Source organism: Zalophus californianus, chromosome 9 (assembly GCF_009762305.2).
Source record: "Zalophus californianus isolate mZalCal1 chromosome 9, mZalCal1.pri.v2, whole genome shotgun sequence".
NCBI classification, from domain to species: Eukaryota; Metazoa; Chordata; class Mammalia; order Carnivora; family Otariidae; genus Zalophus; species Zalophus californianus.
In genome coordinates, this window is record NC_045603.1 from 69,357,888 (window position 1) to 69,372,335 (window position 14,448).

The 14,448-nt window shown below is 38.3% G+C and overlaps 1 protein-coding gene across 2 annotated transcripts in view; it reads left to right on the forward strand.

Moving 5' to 3' along the window:
- Window positions 1–14,448, forward strand: part of ADAMTS20 (ADAM metallopeptidase with thrombospondin type 1 motif 20) — a 176,641-nt gene that overhangs the window by 5,566 nt on the left and 156,627 nt on the right. For both annotated transcript variants that reach the window (XM_027591604.2, XM_027591605.2), the window contains exon 3: window positions 7,303–7,465. In XM_027591604.2, the coding sequence (XP_027447405.1) occupies window positions 7,303–7,465 (163 nt within the window). The remainder of the gene's footprint in view (window positions 1–7,302; window positions 7,466–14,448) is intronic.

A 14,448-nucleotide genomic window follows, 5' to 3' on the forward strand; every position in this document is an offset into this window, starting at 1 on the left:
CAGGCACTAATGCTCTGATTATTGAGTTGCTTTAGTGACTTCTTGTTCAGTTTCCATAAGGTTATTTCCTATCTGTGTCTTTACTGGTTTTTGTCTATTCTGGGAAAATTTTCTGAACTTCCTATTTGCCCACAACTAACACAGCTCCAGATCATTACATATGCCATTCTGTATTCATAATTTTTTGTGGAAAAAATTCATAAGGACCTCTTAGTTATTCACATACTCCATCAAGTACTCCCATACAAGGAAGAATTTCTTATGCCTCTTAAAATTCTAGTCTTTGTCTAGGTCTCCAAGAAGCAGATGACAAGATGGGATTGTGTGTGCAAGCATTTTATTTAGGAGAAGTGCCCACGTCAGAGAAAATAGAGTGGTGAAATTTGAAACAGGGAGGATGAGACTGTTGGGGAGAGGCATCCAAGGCTGCTGGGGAGTCTAAGCAAGGTTCAGCAAAGCTTGCCCTGAGCCAAATTGGGCTGGGAGAAGAATCTCCAGCCTAAGGATGAGTGTACCTTTAGTATTGTCACACTCCATTACTAAATGGGAGTAGCACTTGAGAGAGAGATGGCTGGGCTGCGAACAATGATGGATTTTAAACCCCAGTAGCTGGGGCTCCTAGCCAATTATGCTTAGCATTCTCAGGGCCACCATATACTGACACCAGGCACACAAACATTTGTAGTCTGTTTGATGCTGTTGAGAGGAATGTGGAAAGTGCTCTGTGAACTTTGAGGAAGGAGTAAGGGCATTGAGACCTGTGCTGGAAATAGGACTCTCAACTGGACTTTCAGGGATGACTCCATTTGGATATGGAAAGTCAAGGGTTGCTTTTGGCCCTGTGCAGCTGGAAAAGCAGGTGGATTGGGAGGGAAGGGTAAGGCAGACCTCACCTCAAGGCTTGGACTCACTGTGAAAGAGTGAGGCTGGAGCTGGGATTGTGGGTTGGTTTCATGTGGTAGGAGGGGCCTCCCCTAATGCAGTACTGTGAAGGGTATGGGGGAGGCAGAGTCACTGAAAGGACCACTCTTTTAGTGTACCATGGGTAGGGAAGAGGAGCCCCTTGAAATAAAGTGGTTGTAGCAGCGAAGGGGAAGAGTGGTTGCCTATAGAAGGTATGCTACTGTAGACCAGAGGTTCTCAACTGGGGGCAGTTTTGTCCCTTGGGATTCTTGGTGATGGTTTGGAGACCATTTGGGCAGTTACAATTGGGGGTGTGTATAGTGGATGCTCCTAGCCTCTACTGGCTAGAGGACAGGGATGTTGCTAAACTTACCCCAATGCGTAGAACAGTCTCCTACACAAATAACTCTAAATGTCAGTGCTGGAGTTGAACAGCCTTGCAGAAGACACATTAGAGTTTTGGACCCTAAAAGGAGATCAAAATGATTTTTGGCTTGCTTAAATGACTGCATGATCCTGTGACCATTAACCACAAAAGATAATGACAGAACAGGTGGCAAGTAAGAGCTAATTCTAGAAACACGTGTTTGGTTCCAGAATAGGTTTATATATTATTCACAATACTTTGAGTTTATATTTACTTTGTCTAGAATATCCTTTCTCTTAAACTCTTAATCCTTCAGATCAGTTTTAAGCCTTTCCTTTTCCCTGATCTTCTCTAGACAGAACTGACCAGACCTGCCTTTGTTCCACTACTGGACGACTCCTTATACACCATATATTGAATTGTGGTTGTTCACACTTCTACTTTATTTATAGATTTTAAGTGCGGAGATGATTGTAACACCCAATACAGAACATAAAAATGCTCGATACATACATGGATGGATGAGCTAAAGCAGCTTTTAATGTGCTAAGTAATTAGGCTAGTTCTTTACATCAGTCATGCAATGCAAGAAAATTATTTTAGCAATTTTAGTTGAAATACTTGAACATACATTAAAAAATTGTGCATAGGTTAAGTCTTAGGTATCTAAGTGGTGTCATTCTTATGGGGTTATATCGTACCTTGTTACCTGAGGCTTTATTGTTTTGCTCATACTTCCTGTTTTCTATAAAATATACTTAAGCTGTTCAATTCATACTACTATTCAGGGGAAGAAAGGTTCTTTTTTCAACAAATACTTAGAAAGCATTCATTATATACTAACCACTGTTAGATACTGGTGGTACAATAATGTCATTATAAGAGCATTCAAATATTCATGAGCTACATGAATGCTTTATTACCACAGTAATAGCATGAAACCATTTTGGCTCTTGTCTACCTTAGTCCAAAAGTGACACACTACTTCTATTTACATTCTACTGATGCCTTGCTCTACTCAGATGCAAAGGGCTAAAAAATGAGGGGCAAGTAATAGGACCAGGAGCAAGAGAGAATAGATACTGTTGATCACCACCAGTCTTTACCACAGGCTGTCCTTTTATTCACCCACTGTCCTTTTGTTCTCTTCCTACACATCACAGTCATCTTGTCTACAAGGAGACAGCCTCACAGAGGCACTGTCTTTATCCCCAGCCCTATATACAGCATGACTGCAACCCTAATCTTCAACTTCCTCTGGAAAGAAGAGGCACCTATTAGTAACTGATTTATAGCCATCTTGGACTTCTTCTGCAGAGGGGCTGTGGAGATCTATGGCAAGAGAGTTCCTTGATTCCCTTCCTTGATTCCTCTTTCTGGGAAGTCCAGTCACCAAGGCCTCCGTTCTGCTCTCTGCGAGGGTCTCCATGGCTACATCTAAGCTTCTGGGAGGAGGCTGTCAGGCGGTGGGAGTGGGGACAGTTTTCAGGAATGCTGAGGTAATTGAGGGTCTATGGATTATGTTACAACTAAAGCAGTCAAGGCTTCTTTAGTCTAGGCCCATGGTTTCTTTGACAACTTAATACCTCAAAACCTTAGTTGACTTCTGATGGCAGATCAAGTTTTGGTAATTGCTTCAAGTTAGTTTTCTGTGACAGTTGCCAAAGTCTAAAAGGCATTTATGTTAAATCTGAATGTTAACAATATCTCCTACTGAAAAGCAAAGTATCGTATTCTCACCTCACCAATAAGCTCAGTAGAAGTCCAGCTGTGCTCAAGTAGAACAAAACCACTTCATGGTTTTGGTAACTTTAGGGAAACTTTGGTATATGGTAAACTTTACGGAAAAATACAGTGGGAGATAAGAAAATAAAGAATATTTGCCTAAATAATTGAAAAGTACATATGTTAATTGTAAATCGTAAGAAACTAGAAAAAAGGCTATAAATATGACATGGTCTGGCAGGTGTATGGCATGTGTCCTTCTAGATTTTACATATTTTCAAGGAAACTTGACAATATTTCAACAATTGATCATGAAGATACTTCCATTATACACCTACAAAACAGTTCTGAATGATTTCTTACAAGTTCTTAATTGTTATAATTTTGGGTTTTATGTATCCAGATATTTCAGTAAGAAGTCAGGAGAGACTGTCCTGAGAACCACTCCCTAGATCCCCAAGAATGTTGACCATTCTTTTCACTTTTAATGAGTTCCTGTAACTTCAAAAACACCTCTGTGCCTACAAGAAAGAGAAATATTACAGAATTTATTCCTTGTTATTGATGTTGCTGGGACATTACTTGCATCAGACTCCCTTGGCTACCTAAGGCTTAGGTGGATGAGTTCAGAGTCCTTTTCTTGATGCTTATGAGCAAGGATTGGCGAGAGTGTTCTCTTTTTTGGGGGAAGTATATGTAGCGCATTTTTTCTTTGTTGCCCCTTCTCACTTTTATGCTGGAGATCTGGAGTTCTCCCATGGAAAGGGGAGTACGGAATGCCGCTAGAGGAAAGAAAGACTCCTCTTCTTGAAAACCTTAGAATTTTCTACTTCAGGCTTGTGGAACCAACTAGATTTTCTTCATGTTGTTGATTCATTCAATGTGTGCTTATGTATAATATGCTATTTCCTAGGCTTCATCAGTGGTGTTATAATGAACTGTTTGGGAGAAAAAACCTTATGCATCAAACGGAGGATCCCAAAGCAAAAATGAATCTGAGTTCATCTTCACGATCTTTCATTACATAAGAGTTGCAGTCTGCCTAGGGGAAAAAGGGTGGCTGTAACATTTGTGTTTTTAGTGGAGAATTTTTCATCCCATTTCAAAATCATTGACGTTTTAACACCTTGCCTTTCTCAGGAAATTAGGTAGATTTATTTCTATTTTGTTCTACAAGTCATGGAATTGAGAGTCCGATATGAAGTGACTTGCCCAAGTTTCTGTAAGTGCAAACACAGGACTCCTATTCAGGCTCCTATTATAAATAGCATTAAACTGATTCTCATTGTATGACTTATGAATAACTACCACCATGAAGACTGAAAAATTTAATTGCTGGTGATCCACCCCTGAAATTAAAATCTAATTTTATTAATTGTTGAGAGCAATTTGTTACTAAAATTCTCAGTGGAGGCTCTAATTGCCTTACTCAATCAGACATTATTTTTGAATGTTCTGTAGTTGCCAATACTAATGTGATAACTGTAAACAATTTGGGAAAAGCGTCCAAATGATTTCTATATTCTACTTGTTTTTACTCTTTAATGAAATCTGAGTACATTATTGGTTGTGGCTATAGTACATGTGTTATGAAGTAACATTTTGGAAAAACAATTACATATATGAAAATACTCTAAAAATAAAAATTTTGACCTATGAGAATAAATTGGAACCAGTTGTATATATAATCACTTACTGCCTTTCAGTACAGCTTGGCAAATAGATCATTGCTCCAATAACTGGGAAACCATTGCCCAAGTGAAAACTAGTTTTGCTGCTTTTAATAGTCCTTAAAAGAAAGTGGAATTTGATTGGCATTTCTCATGAATCAAATTGCAGTGGCCCTCTGCAGATAGGCAGGTTGCTAAAAATACGGCATGATCTAAATATAATTCTATGAACCACCTGTTTTAAGTCCTCCAATTTCTTACCAGGTTCCTTTCCAAGTTGAAAAAAAATGCATCCTTAAGAGCCTTTAGGCAAAGCTCTAATACTTTTACTTGAACAGAAAGTCCTCTGCAACAGGGTGGATTATAGAAAAAATGATAGAAGTAACATTAAGTTCTTCATGGATAAACACAGAGGAGCCACTTTGAAGACAGATTATTCTTGAAGTATTCTAAAACATAAGGTTCTTGTTGAAGAAAAGCCTTTGGCTTATAAAGGCCATCTTCTAGCACAACGTAAAAGGAGGTTCTGATAGACTCTGGATAGAGCTGTTCTCACGTCCATGTGGGAATTCAAGTTTGACCCCTGTGTAGTCTTATTGGAATGTTAGGATAGAAATATAGAAATTAGATCTTAATCCAAAAAGAGTATAAAAATTTCCAAGGTAGATCTTCAGTATAGCTTGGGAAAAGTAGTTTTGCATTCAAAGTAGTTTTGTAGATGCATTTAGGTATGTAATAAGCCACCTCATGTCTATTGGTATCTTTTACCAAGATACAATCACATTTCCCTTCTTCAGCATGCTTTTTTAAAAAGGCAGAAAGCAATTTTTCCATGGGTTCAAAAATAGTGTCTTTGTTACTTATAAGCATACTTGAAATTATTTTTTTCTGGGAAGCTACAGGGAGGTGGAATTTTGTTATATATTGAAAATAAGTGATTTGTAGTTAGAGTTGGAAAACAGGAACTGGTAGAATTAGATATGCTAGAGCATAGGCCTCTAGAAGAGTATCCAAGAAATAATGGGAGGTCTTCTTGTACCCTAGATGGAATGTTTATTCTTTGTAACCACAGGATATTCCACTGTATGGCTATACCATTCTTTATGTAAATAGACATGGTCAGTGGTCTTTGAATTGGGTCTTTTTGCAGTTTTAACATTTCTGGAGTCATTTTGATAAATCCTATTTTACCAGAAAATGATCATAAATTCTCCCTCACTGTCTATTTTTTTGCTTTCCTCAGGCATTGGCATCTTGTAATCTTTCTCTTCCAATTGTCATACCATTGCTATCACTATAAATCCAGTTTTGTTACCTCTATTTAAGGTTCCAGCCTTTATCTTAGAACTGCTAGCATTTTTTTTTTTTTTTTTTTGCCACCATCTATAACATACAATATGTATAGGCAAAAGCTCTACTCTTATGGAACCTGATTTTAGTAGTATCGGACAAAAATGAGGTAGTGATAAGTGCTTTGAAGGATAATGAAACTGGGTAAAAAGGATAGATCTAGGAGGTGGGGTGATGAATGTCGAACAGAAACCAGTGGGGGGAAGTGCTTGAGGCAGAAGTTTAAGCGCAAAGGTCCTGAGGTAAGCATTTTCTTGTCGTATGTGAGGAATATCAGAGGCACCAGGAGCTCTAGAATGAGCTAAGGTGGAAATGGGAGAAGTCACAATTGTTGGTCACCTGTGTGTTTGGAGGGACACTGGGGGAAGGGTGGGCACATCAGGACATTGTAGACTATGATAAGGACTTTGGATTTTACTGAATGACTTACTCATGTTTGTTTGAGTGACATGATCTAGACTTGAGAAATTACTGTGACTCCTCCATAGAGACTAGACTAGGGGTTGTTGGTTTATAGAGGAAACAATGTGAGGTTAGATCATGGATGTGGTAGTAAAAATTGGCAGAAGTGGTTGGATTTCAGTTATGCCTCAAAGGTTGAACCATCAGGATTTGCAGATGAATTGAATGTGGGATGTTAGCGTGGGCACAAGAGCCCATCCTTGATTTCTCTAAGAACTTCTGGCCTGAACCATTGGAATAATACTGTTGCCATTTACTGACATAGGGACCATTGAAGAAAGGGCAGGTTTGGGCTGAAAATCAAGAGTTTGGCTTTGGACATGTTCAGGTTGAGAATGCTACTAGTTATGTAAGTGGAGATGTTGAAAGACAAGTTAGATAGTGGATTCTGGAATTCAGAAGGTAGATCTTTGTGAAAACTCTTCAGTGGCTCCGCATTGCTTACAAATTCTAAATTGCTAGCATCACCTTTAAGATCTCTTATCTGACCCCAGACAACCCTTAAGTCTTGTCTCTCGCTCACTGCCTTATATAGACCAAGCCAAACAGGCTTTCTTATTATTAGAATGTGTGATGTTGTTACCTATGCCATTGTTTATACCTGGAATGCCGGTCATCTCAATTCTGCCTATTAGAACACTGCCCAGTCTTCATGACTCCATACATAAGAGCATGAAGGGAACCACAGAAAGGAAATGTTCTAGTCAGTGGATGACACTTAGTGAACAGACTTCTGGAGGTCCTGCTTCTGTGTGTGCTCACTTTAACCTGTGGCACTGCATGCTTTCCCTTAGCAACCAAGTTAATTATTTTCTTTGTTTTCAGATGGGAACATTTAAAGCGCATGATGGTGAATATTTCTTAGAACCTATAATGAAGGCAGATGGGAGTGAACATGAAGATGATCATAACAAGCCACATCTTATATACAGACAGGAATTAAAGAGCAACTATTTTCTGCAATCTCACAAGCCTTGTGAAGTTTCAGGTAAACTATGAAGTAAAACTTTTTTGGTAAAATTATACTATTTAAGTATTTCTCTAGGTTATAATTGACATATCTTCCTTAAATATGGAAGTATATTTTAAACAAATTTTCTTGGCCCATAAGGACCCATTAGAAATTAGTGGCTGTGGGCAATTTTGTAAATTAAATTCAGATCCAAAAAAGTATTCAGTATGGGATTTGTAGCAAATAATCATAAACTTCTTACTTCAATCAGTTAGTCACACTAGTATGCTTTTTCTTAGCAAAATTTTAGATAATTGAGCAAGCTAAGTAACAATAACCCGTTGCTCAATTTTGTACCGTTTCAACTTTATATGCAAAAGAAACCCTTTTATAGTTGTCTCACTCTTGCTCAGCATGGTTTTTGAGGTTTATGATGGTGTGTGTGGAAGTTCATTCTTCATTGCTATGCAGTATTGAGTACATTACAGTTCATCTATCCATTTTCCTATTGATCAACTTTTGGGTTATTTGCAGTTTGTCATTATTATAGACAATGCTTCTGTGAATTTTCTCGTCCTCATCTGCTGTGTTTGAGATTCTCCCAAGTATACACATAGATAGTAGAGAATTCCACATTGTTATGTAAAATGGTTTTTGAGTTTATACTTACACGAGCATGACGTATATTTTTTATTTTTTTCCTACAAAATTCAGACTAAAGATTTATAATGGATTAGAAGGTAGGAATCCTAGGTATCTATAAAGTATAAATCTGTTGGTAGTAAAATATTTGTGCATTGAAGTCCTAGTAAGAGTTGTGTCCATATATGTACATGAATCTTCATATCCTTGTCATTCTCTGAAGAATGGAGAAAGGCACCTGCAGTTATCATCAAAGTACAAAATCTAGACAAAGGAGTGGGATTAGAAAGGATTTATTTGAGATTGTAGGTGTCCATAAACTATAGTTCCAAACACTGCAATGCCATCTGTTTTGGGATATAATGATATGTAGGCCTTTGAAGGTTTTCTCTGGGAATGCACTTCTTAACCTTTGCTATTATAAGAGTGCCATTTTGGAGTGGTTCTCACTGTGTGTAAGGCCGTGTTTTAAATCTATTGACATAATAGATGCCTTTCTTATGCTTTTAATATGAGCATAAGGGTTTCATTTTTATGGCTTCAAAGAAAACACAAATGGGTACAGCTTCACAATAGAATTCTACAGAAGGCAGCTTATGCTTGTTCTGATCGACCATTCAGGAGCAGCTTGTTTAATGAATTGTTTAGCTTCTTAAGAAAACCACCAAGTAGACACTCTGAATGCATAAATGTTTCACATAATGATATGCAGGGTTTTGCATTCACACTCAGTGTTCATTATCAGAAAGAGAATGGTACAAGAAAAGCCAGAGTCTTTTGTTTAAAACATTTTTTATACTAAAGATTTATTATAAAAAACACACAAAAATAGAAAGTTATGGAATTGTTTTTTTTAACCACAATGTACTTTTCCACAACATTTAATTACTAAAACATTGAAGGCAGTATCCATTCTTTTCAATTCTTAAAGTACCTCCATTTTAAAGTATAATTAACATACATATCTTTAATCACAAAGCAATCAATTAATGGCCTAAATAATTAGCTGCTAATCATCATTTTGTTCGTAAAAATGGAGAGTTGTGAATGTAATTAGTAAAATGTTGTCAAAGGCTTTTTCTTCCCCAATTCACACACTATTCAGAAATACTTGCAGGATCTTATATTCTATAGGTGAACATTCATGAGAACCTCTTCAGATAGGTTGGCTTAAAGATTTAGCATATGAACCAAAAAGGTTAAGTGGAAAAGGAAAAGTCATTTTTTCCATATGTCTGTTGATTGTCTTAATTCATTATTGCCCTAAAATGGTGCAATTCATAGCAGTTTCAGCCTTGATGAATTAGGTTGTTTTCAGCATCAGATTTCACCGTGTGCCTTGAGGCCATACCAATTATATTTGGTAGCCAAACCTAGCTATTGTGGATACCAGGCTCCCAGGTAGACCTCAGACATTGTCTAAGTAAAATTGAGTAGAAATGGCAAAACACACAGAAAATCCACAAGGTGAGCAAACAACCCCTGCACCCCCCACAACACTACCACCATCTACCCTAACAAAACTAAGACCTCAGAATGCGGAAGCTCTGAAAAGGTTGACAGGAATGAAAAATCTTCTGGATTTTAAGTGTAGTTCTATTGCTTGTCCTCCAAGGCAGAGCAGAAAGAAACACAGAGAAACTGTGTTTCTCAGACCCAGTAAGCCCTGCTCCCTTTCTTCCACTGCCACTCTGTCGCTCTCATCTCCGTGTCATGGGGTTAGGAGCTTAAAACATTTGTTCTATTAAACAGGACTTGACATGAGTGAAAATGAAATGTCCTTCAATGGGTTTTAGATGATGTTGGCCAGCTTTAAAGTTTCTGTGCTTTTCCTAGTTTTTTTCTAAATTTATTCTTTCTTAGTCTTTGAGTCCCTAATATGTGCAAAGGATTGTACTGGGTAAGACTTGAGTGATTCTCTTCATTCAGGTTCTCAAAGCCCAGTGGGCGTAAAAGAACACAAGAACAGAAATCACAAAACAACCAAGGCAGCCCTGTGTTAGGAGCAATATTGTATGCAGCTCAAGGGGCTGAGAACAACTGCACTGGGTTTTTACCAAGGAGGTGATATTTAAACCACTTAATCTCCATCGAGAAGGCTTTCAAAGCATTTTCTAAGCAAAATAAAAAGGGTGGTCTTGGAGGGGGACTTGCATTAAAAGTACCCAGGATTTGTTTTGATCAAGTATGGTAAAGTGACAGACATGGAGATAACTGCCTTTGAAAGCATTTACTTAAAATTTGCAAGCGAAGGGGACATGCCCCATGACAAGCCACGTGAGGAAGCATCTGGGTTGGTCAGGAGGCAGAAAGGAGTGTGGGGAAAGCATTAGGCAAAAGGGTTTTTTACTACAGTGGTGGGAAGTTGTTCGGTGGGGAGGGCCTCCGTTCGGCAGAAAGTAAAACCGATATTGGGGTTTGTAGTTGGAGGATTTTTTAATGATTTTAGTGTGCCTGTGAAGACAAGTGTGCTGGTAGACATAAGCATTGCATGGTCTGGTCCCGTGGTTGAAGGTCAAATCAGAAATTATTTAATCCATACACGTTAGAACAGGTCTACAGAGTAGCGGGGAATAGTATCGGTATGCTCAGAGTCCTGACGTGTGTGGAGAAGAGCACGGGAAGTAGGGGACATGGGGCTCTGAGGGCCCACAGATGCACATCTGGAAGGACTGTAGGATTTTGTAGGCTATCCCATAAACATCGAGGAGACAGTTTTAAAGCCGAGACATCCTATGATCTTTTAAGGTATCACTCAAATGGCAGCTTTACTTTTTAAAGATAATTTTGGATTTGAACGAGAAGAGACCGAAGGCCAAGGGACTGAATCAAAGCAGCTATGTTGTTGCCAAAGGATTCAAATGTCAAGTACAATGCACATAAAAGGGTAAATTGAAGATAATTTCCTTAAAGCTTTTTTCCTCAGCTTTGAGATGGTAAAAGCTTGATTCTGTGTGTAATCTGTATGGATAATATTCCTGTGAACATGTGAGAATTCTTGTAAATTTCATTTACATGCTGATTAAATCTTTAAATGGGAAATAATCTGTATCAGTTTGGGGGAATATGGATGTCTGTAGTGTCAGCAGAGGCCATAGTTGATGTAGGAAGCTGGGAGTCAGGGAAAGAGTTCTTCTGGCTTTGAGACCTTACCTTTCTGGGTCTTAACCTAGAGTAGGTAGTAAATGGCTAATTTAATGTTTCAGTAAAGGTCAAGTTTCCAGGTTTCTAACTTCAGTATCTCACAGCTATAGGGACCAGGCAGTTATAAGACAAGAATAAAGCAAGGTGCCATTAGGACACTGAGGTATCCACCAGGACATAGGGGCATGCTTCCAGCAAAAGGTGCACAGGGAATGTGAGACCAGTATTACCAGATCTTTTGTATTTTATAATTTGAAAATCTAAGATCTTTGTGTGGGGGGTGGGGAAGAAACACAAGAGCTGCATTTGGCTGGTTAGCCACCTGTTTACAAAATCTTAACTTTCCAAGGTCTCTGACCATGGCCAATATTTTGAGCTAATACATTTGTTAATGGTGTTTTTAACAGTCAGCTCAAGCTTTTAAATACATAAATAACTACAGAGAACTCTTCTGCCCACCCTTTACTAAAACTACTCTCAAAGATCACTTATGACCTACTTGCCAAAAGTAATAATCTCACCATTTTTAGGGAATATTTCTCACTATTGATTGACTTTTTTTTTTTTTTTTAAGATTTGAGAGAGTACCTGAGTGGGGGGAGGGGCAGAGGGAGAGACTCTCAAAGCAGATTTCCCGCTGATCATGGAGCCTGATGCGGGACTCAGTCTCACAGCCCTGAGATCATGACCTGTGCCGAAATCAAGAGTCGGATGCTCAACTGACTCAGCCATCCAGGCACCCCTGTTGATCGACTCTTAATGTAATTATCCTGCACCTTTGGCTTCTCTGACCTAATTTGCTTCCACCTTGGCTTCTTTGTTAGCATTCTTCCCATTTCTGTCCCTGTTGGTTACTGCTCTCCCATCTTCTAAGTATTTTTTTTAATTTAATTTTATTATGTTATGCTAGTCACCATACATTACATCATTAGTTTTTGATGTAGTGTTCCTGAGTCATTGTTTGCGGATAACACCCAGTGCTCCATTCAACATGTGCCCTCTTTATTTATTTATTTATTTTTAAGGTTTTATATATTTGACAGAGAGAGGCACAGCGAGAGAGGGAACACAAGCAGGGGGAGTGGGAGAGGGAGAAGCAGGCCTCCCGCGGAGCAGGGAGCCCGATGCGGGGCTCGATCCCAGGACCCTGGGATCACGACCTGAGCCGAAGGCAGACGCTTAACGACTGAGCCAGCCAGGTGCCCCAACATGTGTCCTCTTTAATAAGTGCTTTTTGTGGCCACTGTTTTAGACCATTTTTAATCGTCTGCATGATTTTTTTTTTCTACTTCCCTAATTAAAGGATACACCCTTTAAATGTTAACTCCACCTTGTTAAGATTAAATCTCAGGCCTACAGTTGTCTGCTGCTCATGTTTTGTTGGGTGTCTCAGTGGCACTTGGATCCAGTACATCTAAATCTTGAAGCCACCACTCTCCTCCACCTCCTTCTCCATCTGTACCCATCCCCACCAAAGAAGCCTTTTTTTTTTTTTTTTTTTTTTTTTGGTGGTGGGGAGGTCCAAATTTATCTAAATCCAAACACCTGCCAAAATGGAAACTTAGCAAGTGTTACTTTTTGAAAAAATCCTATTATCTAGAGAAGTGTATTTGGATAACAAATTATCTGCCTCAGGCATTCACATCTCCCTTTTGCTTTGTTAACTTTTGTACACTTCAGAATATTTTCTTAAGTAGTTATTCTTCAGTCTTATTAGTAAGGTTCTCAAGTTAAATTTTGTCCCCAAAGAAAAATCCTAAATTGTGAAATTTGACACATTGAGCTTTTGAGATTGTGAATCCCCTGCAGTACAGCTGCCTAATGTGGATTAGAAAAGTGCTCTTCATGGTCCCCTTACTGATCCTCAAAGTAACTCTGAGCTACGATCGTTCTTACAGATGTGCTCTCTGAGGGGGAAAGCCTAGTAGTGGTGTGACTGTTGTTCCACCCACACAGGGTTCTTACTAGTGGACTTATTTTGCCAGTTGCCTGCTTTGCCTGTATAACGAACTTTACATGTAGTAGTGTATTCCAAAGAGAAGAATTGATCTGCCATATGTGATACTTATTTTGTGTTAAATCTGTGACAGTGTCCCAGAGATTTAAAGTTCTATTTTGCCCGAAATCTTATATTATCTAGTATTTCTAATGAGGCGGTAATTCCCACATCGGGTGAATTATGTGAAATGGGTAAATGAGGAAGGGAATCAATATGCTAGGAACCAGAGTCAGGTTCATTTTGAAAACCGAACATGGCAAGTAACTTGAATCCCTTACATTTTAGGTGCAGTAACAACAGTTCTTTCTAGGAAGAACTACCTGTCTGCTCTTAAGAATAAAGTTTTTCTAAATCTTTTCTTTATATAAGGATTATTTATACTATATCGTCAAACTGGAAAAATTGGGTAGAAATTCATTGTCAGTTTTGAAAGCAAGGTTTTTTCTCCTTGGTGATTTCTCTGTGCTAGCTTGAAAATGAATAGGAGAGGATTCTGAATCTTAAGGTATAAGAGAAACTATCCTAATCATAACCCTTAATTGGAGAGTAAGATCTGCCAGTGTCTTGAATATAATTGTGTCCTAGTACTTTAAATCAGTTACAATTTTGTCTCCTTCCATGGTTTGTAAAATAAGAGCTTCTCATTTGCTGCTAGTTGTAGGTTTTTGTTTTTTGTTTTTTTTTACTCCTGTCACCTTATTCTGGTTCATGTAATTATCAAATCTGCTGAGGAGGGACTGAGACTGTGAACCCTTTGAAATATACTGTGCATTTATTCTGTTCTACCTCCATTAAGAATTTTTCCATCTTTGCTTTAAGTTGGTGCGCTTCCTGTTTTTGAAATTCCTAGGTAAGATTTCTAGTCCCTTTGCAACTTGGTAAAGTTCCTGTGAGTTTTCACTTGACAGCAATGTAAGCCTCCACTGCTGGGATTGGATACGTTTCCATTTACCCTCCTAGCACTGCTTGTTCTTCAGTGATCTACCACCTTGTATGTCCTTTGGCTTGTTTCATATTTCGTCAGTTAGTCTTTATGCAATATTCCTTAATCTTTTCCTTCCATACCATCTCAAATTTATAAAAAAAAAAAACACAAAACCTTGCTTTACACTAAATAGGAGTTGATTTAAATACTTAAGATGTTCATTTATACAAATAAAAATATGATTAAAAATGCGGTTAGAGTCATTCATTTTTAGGTCTTTCACTAATTGTACATTCTTAGACTCTTGCT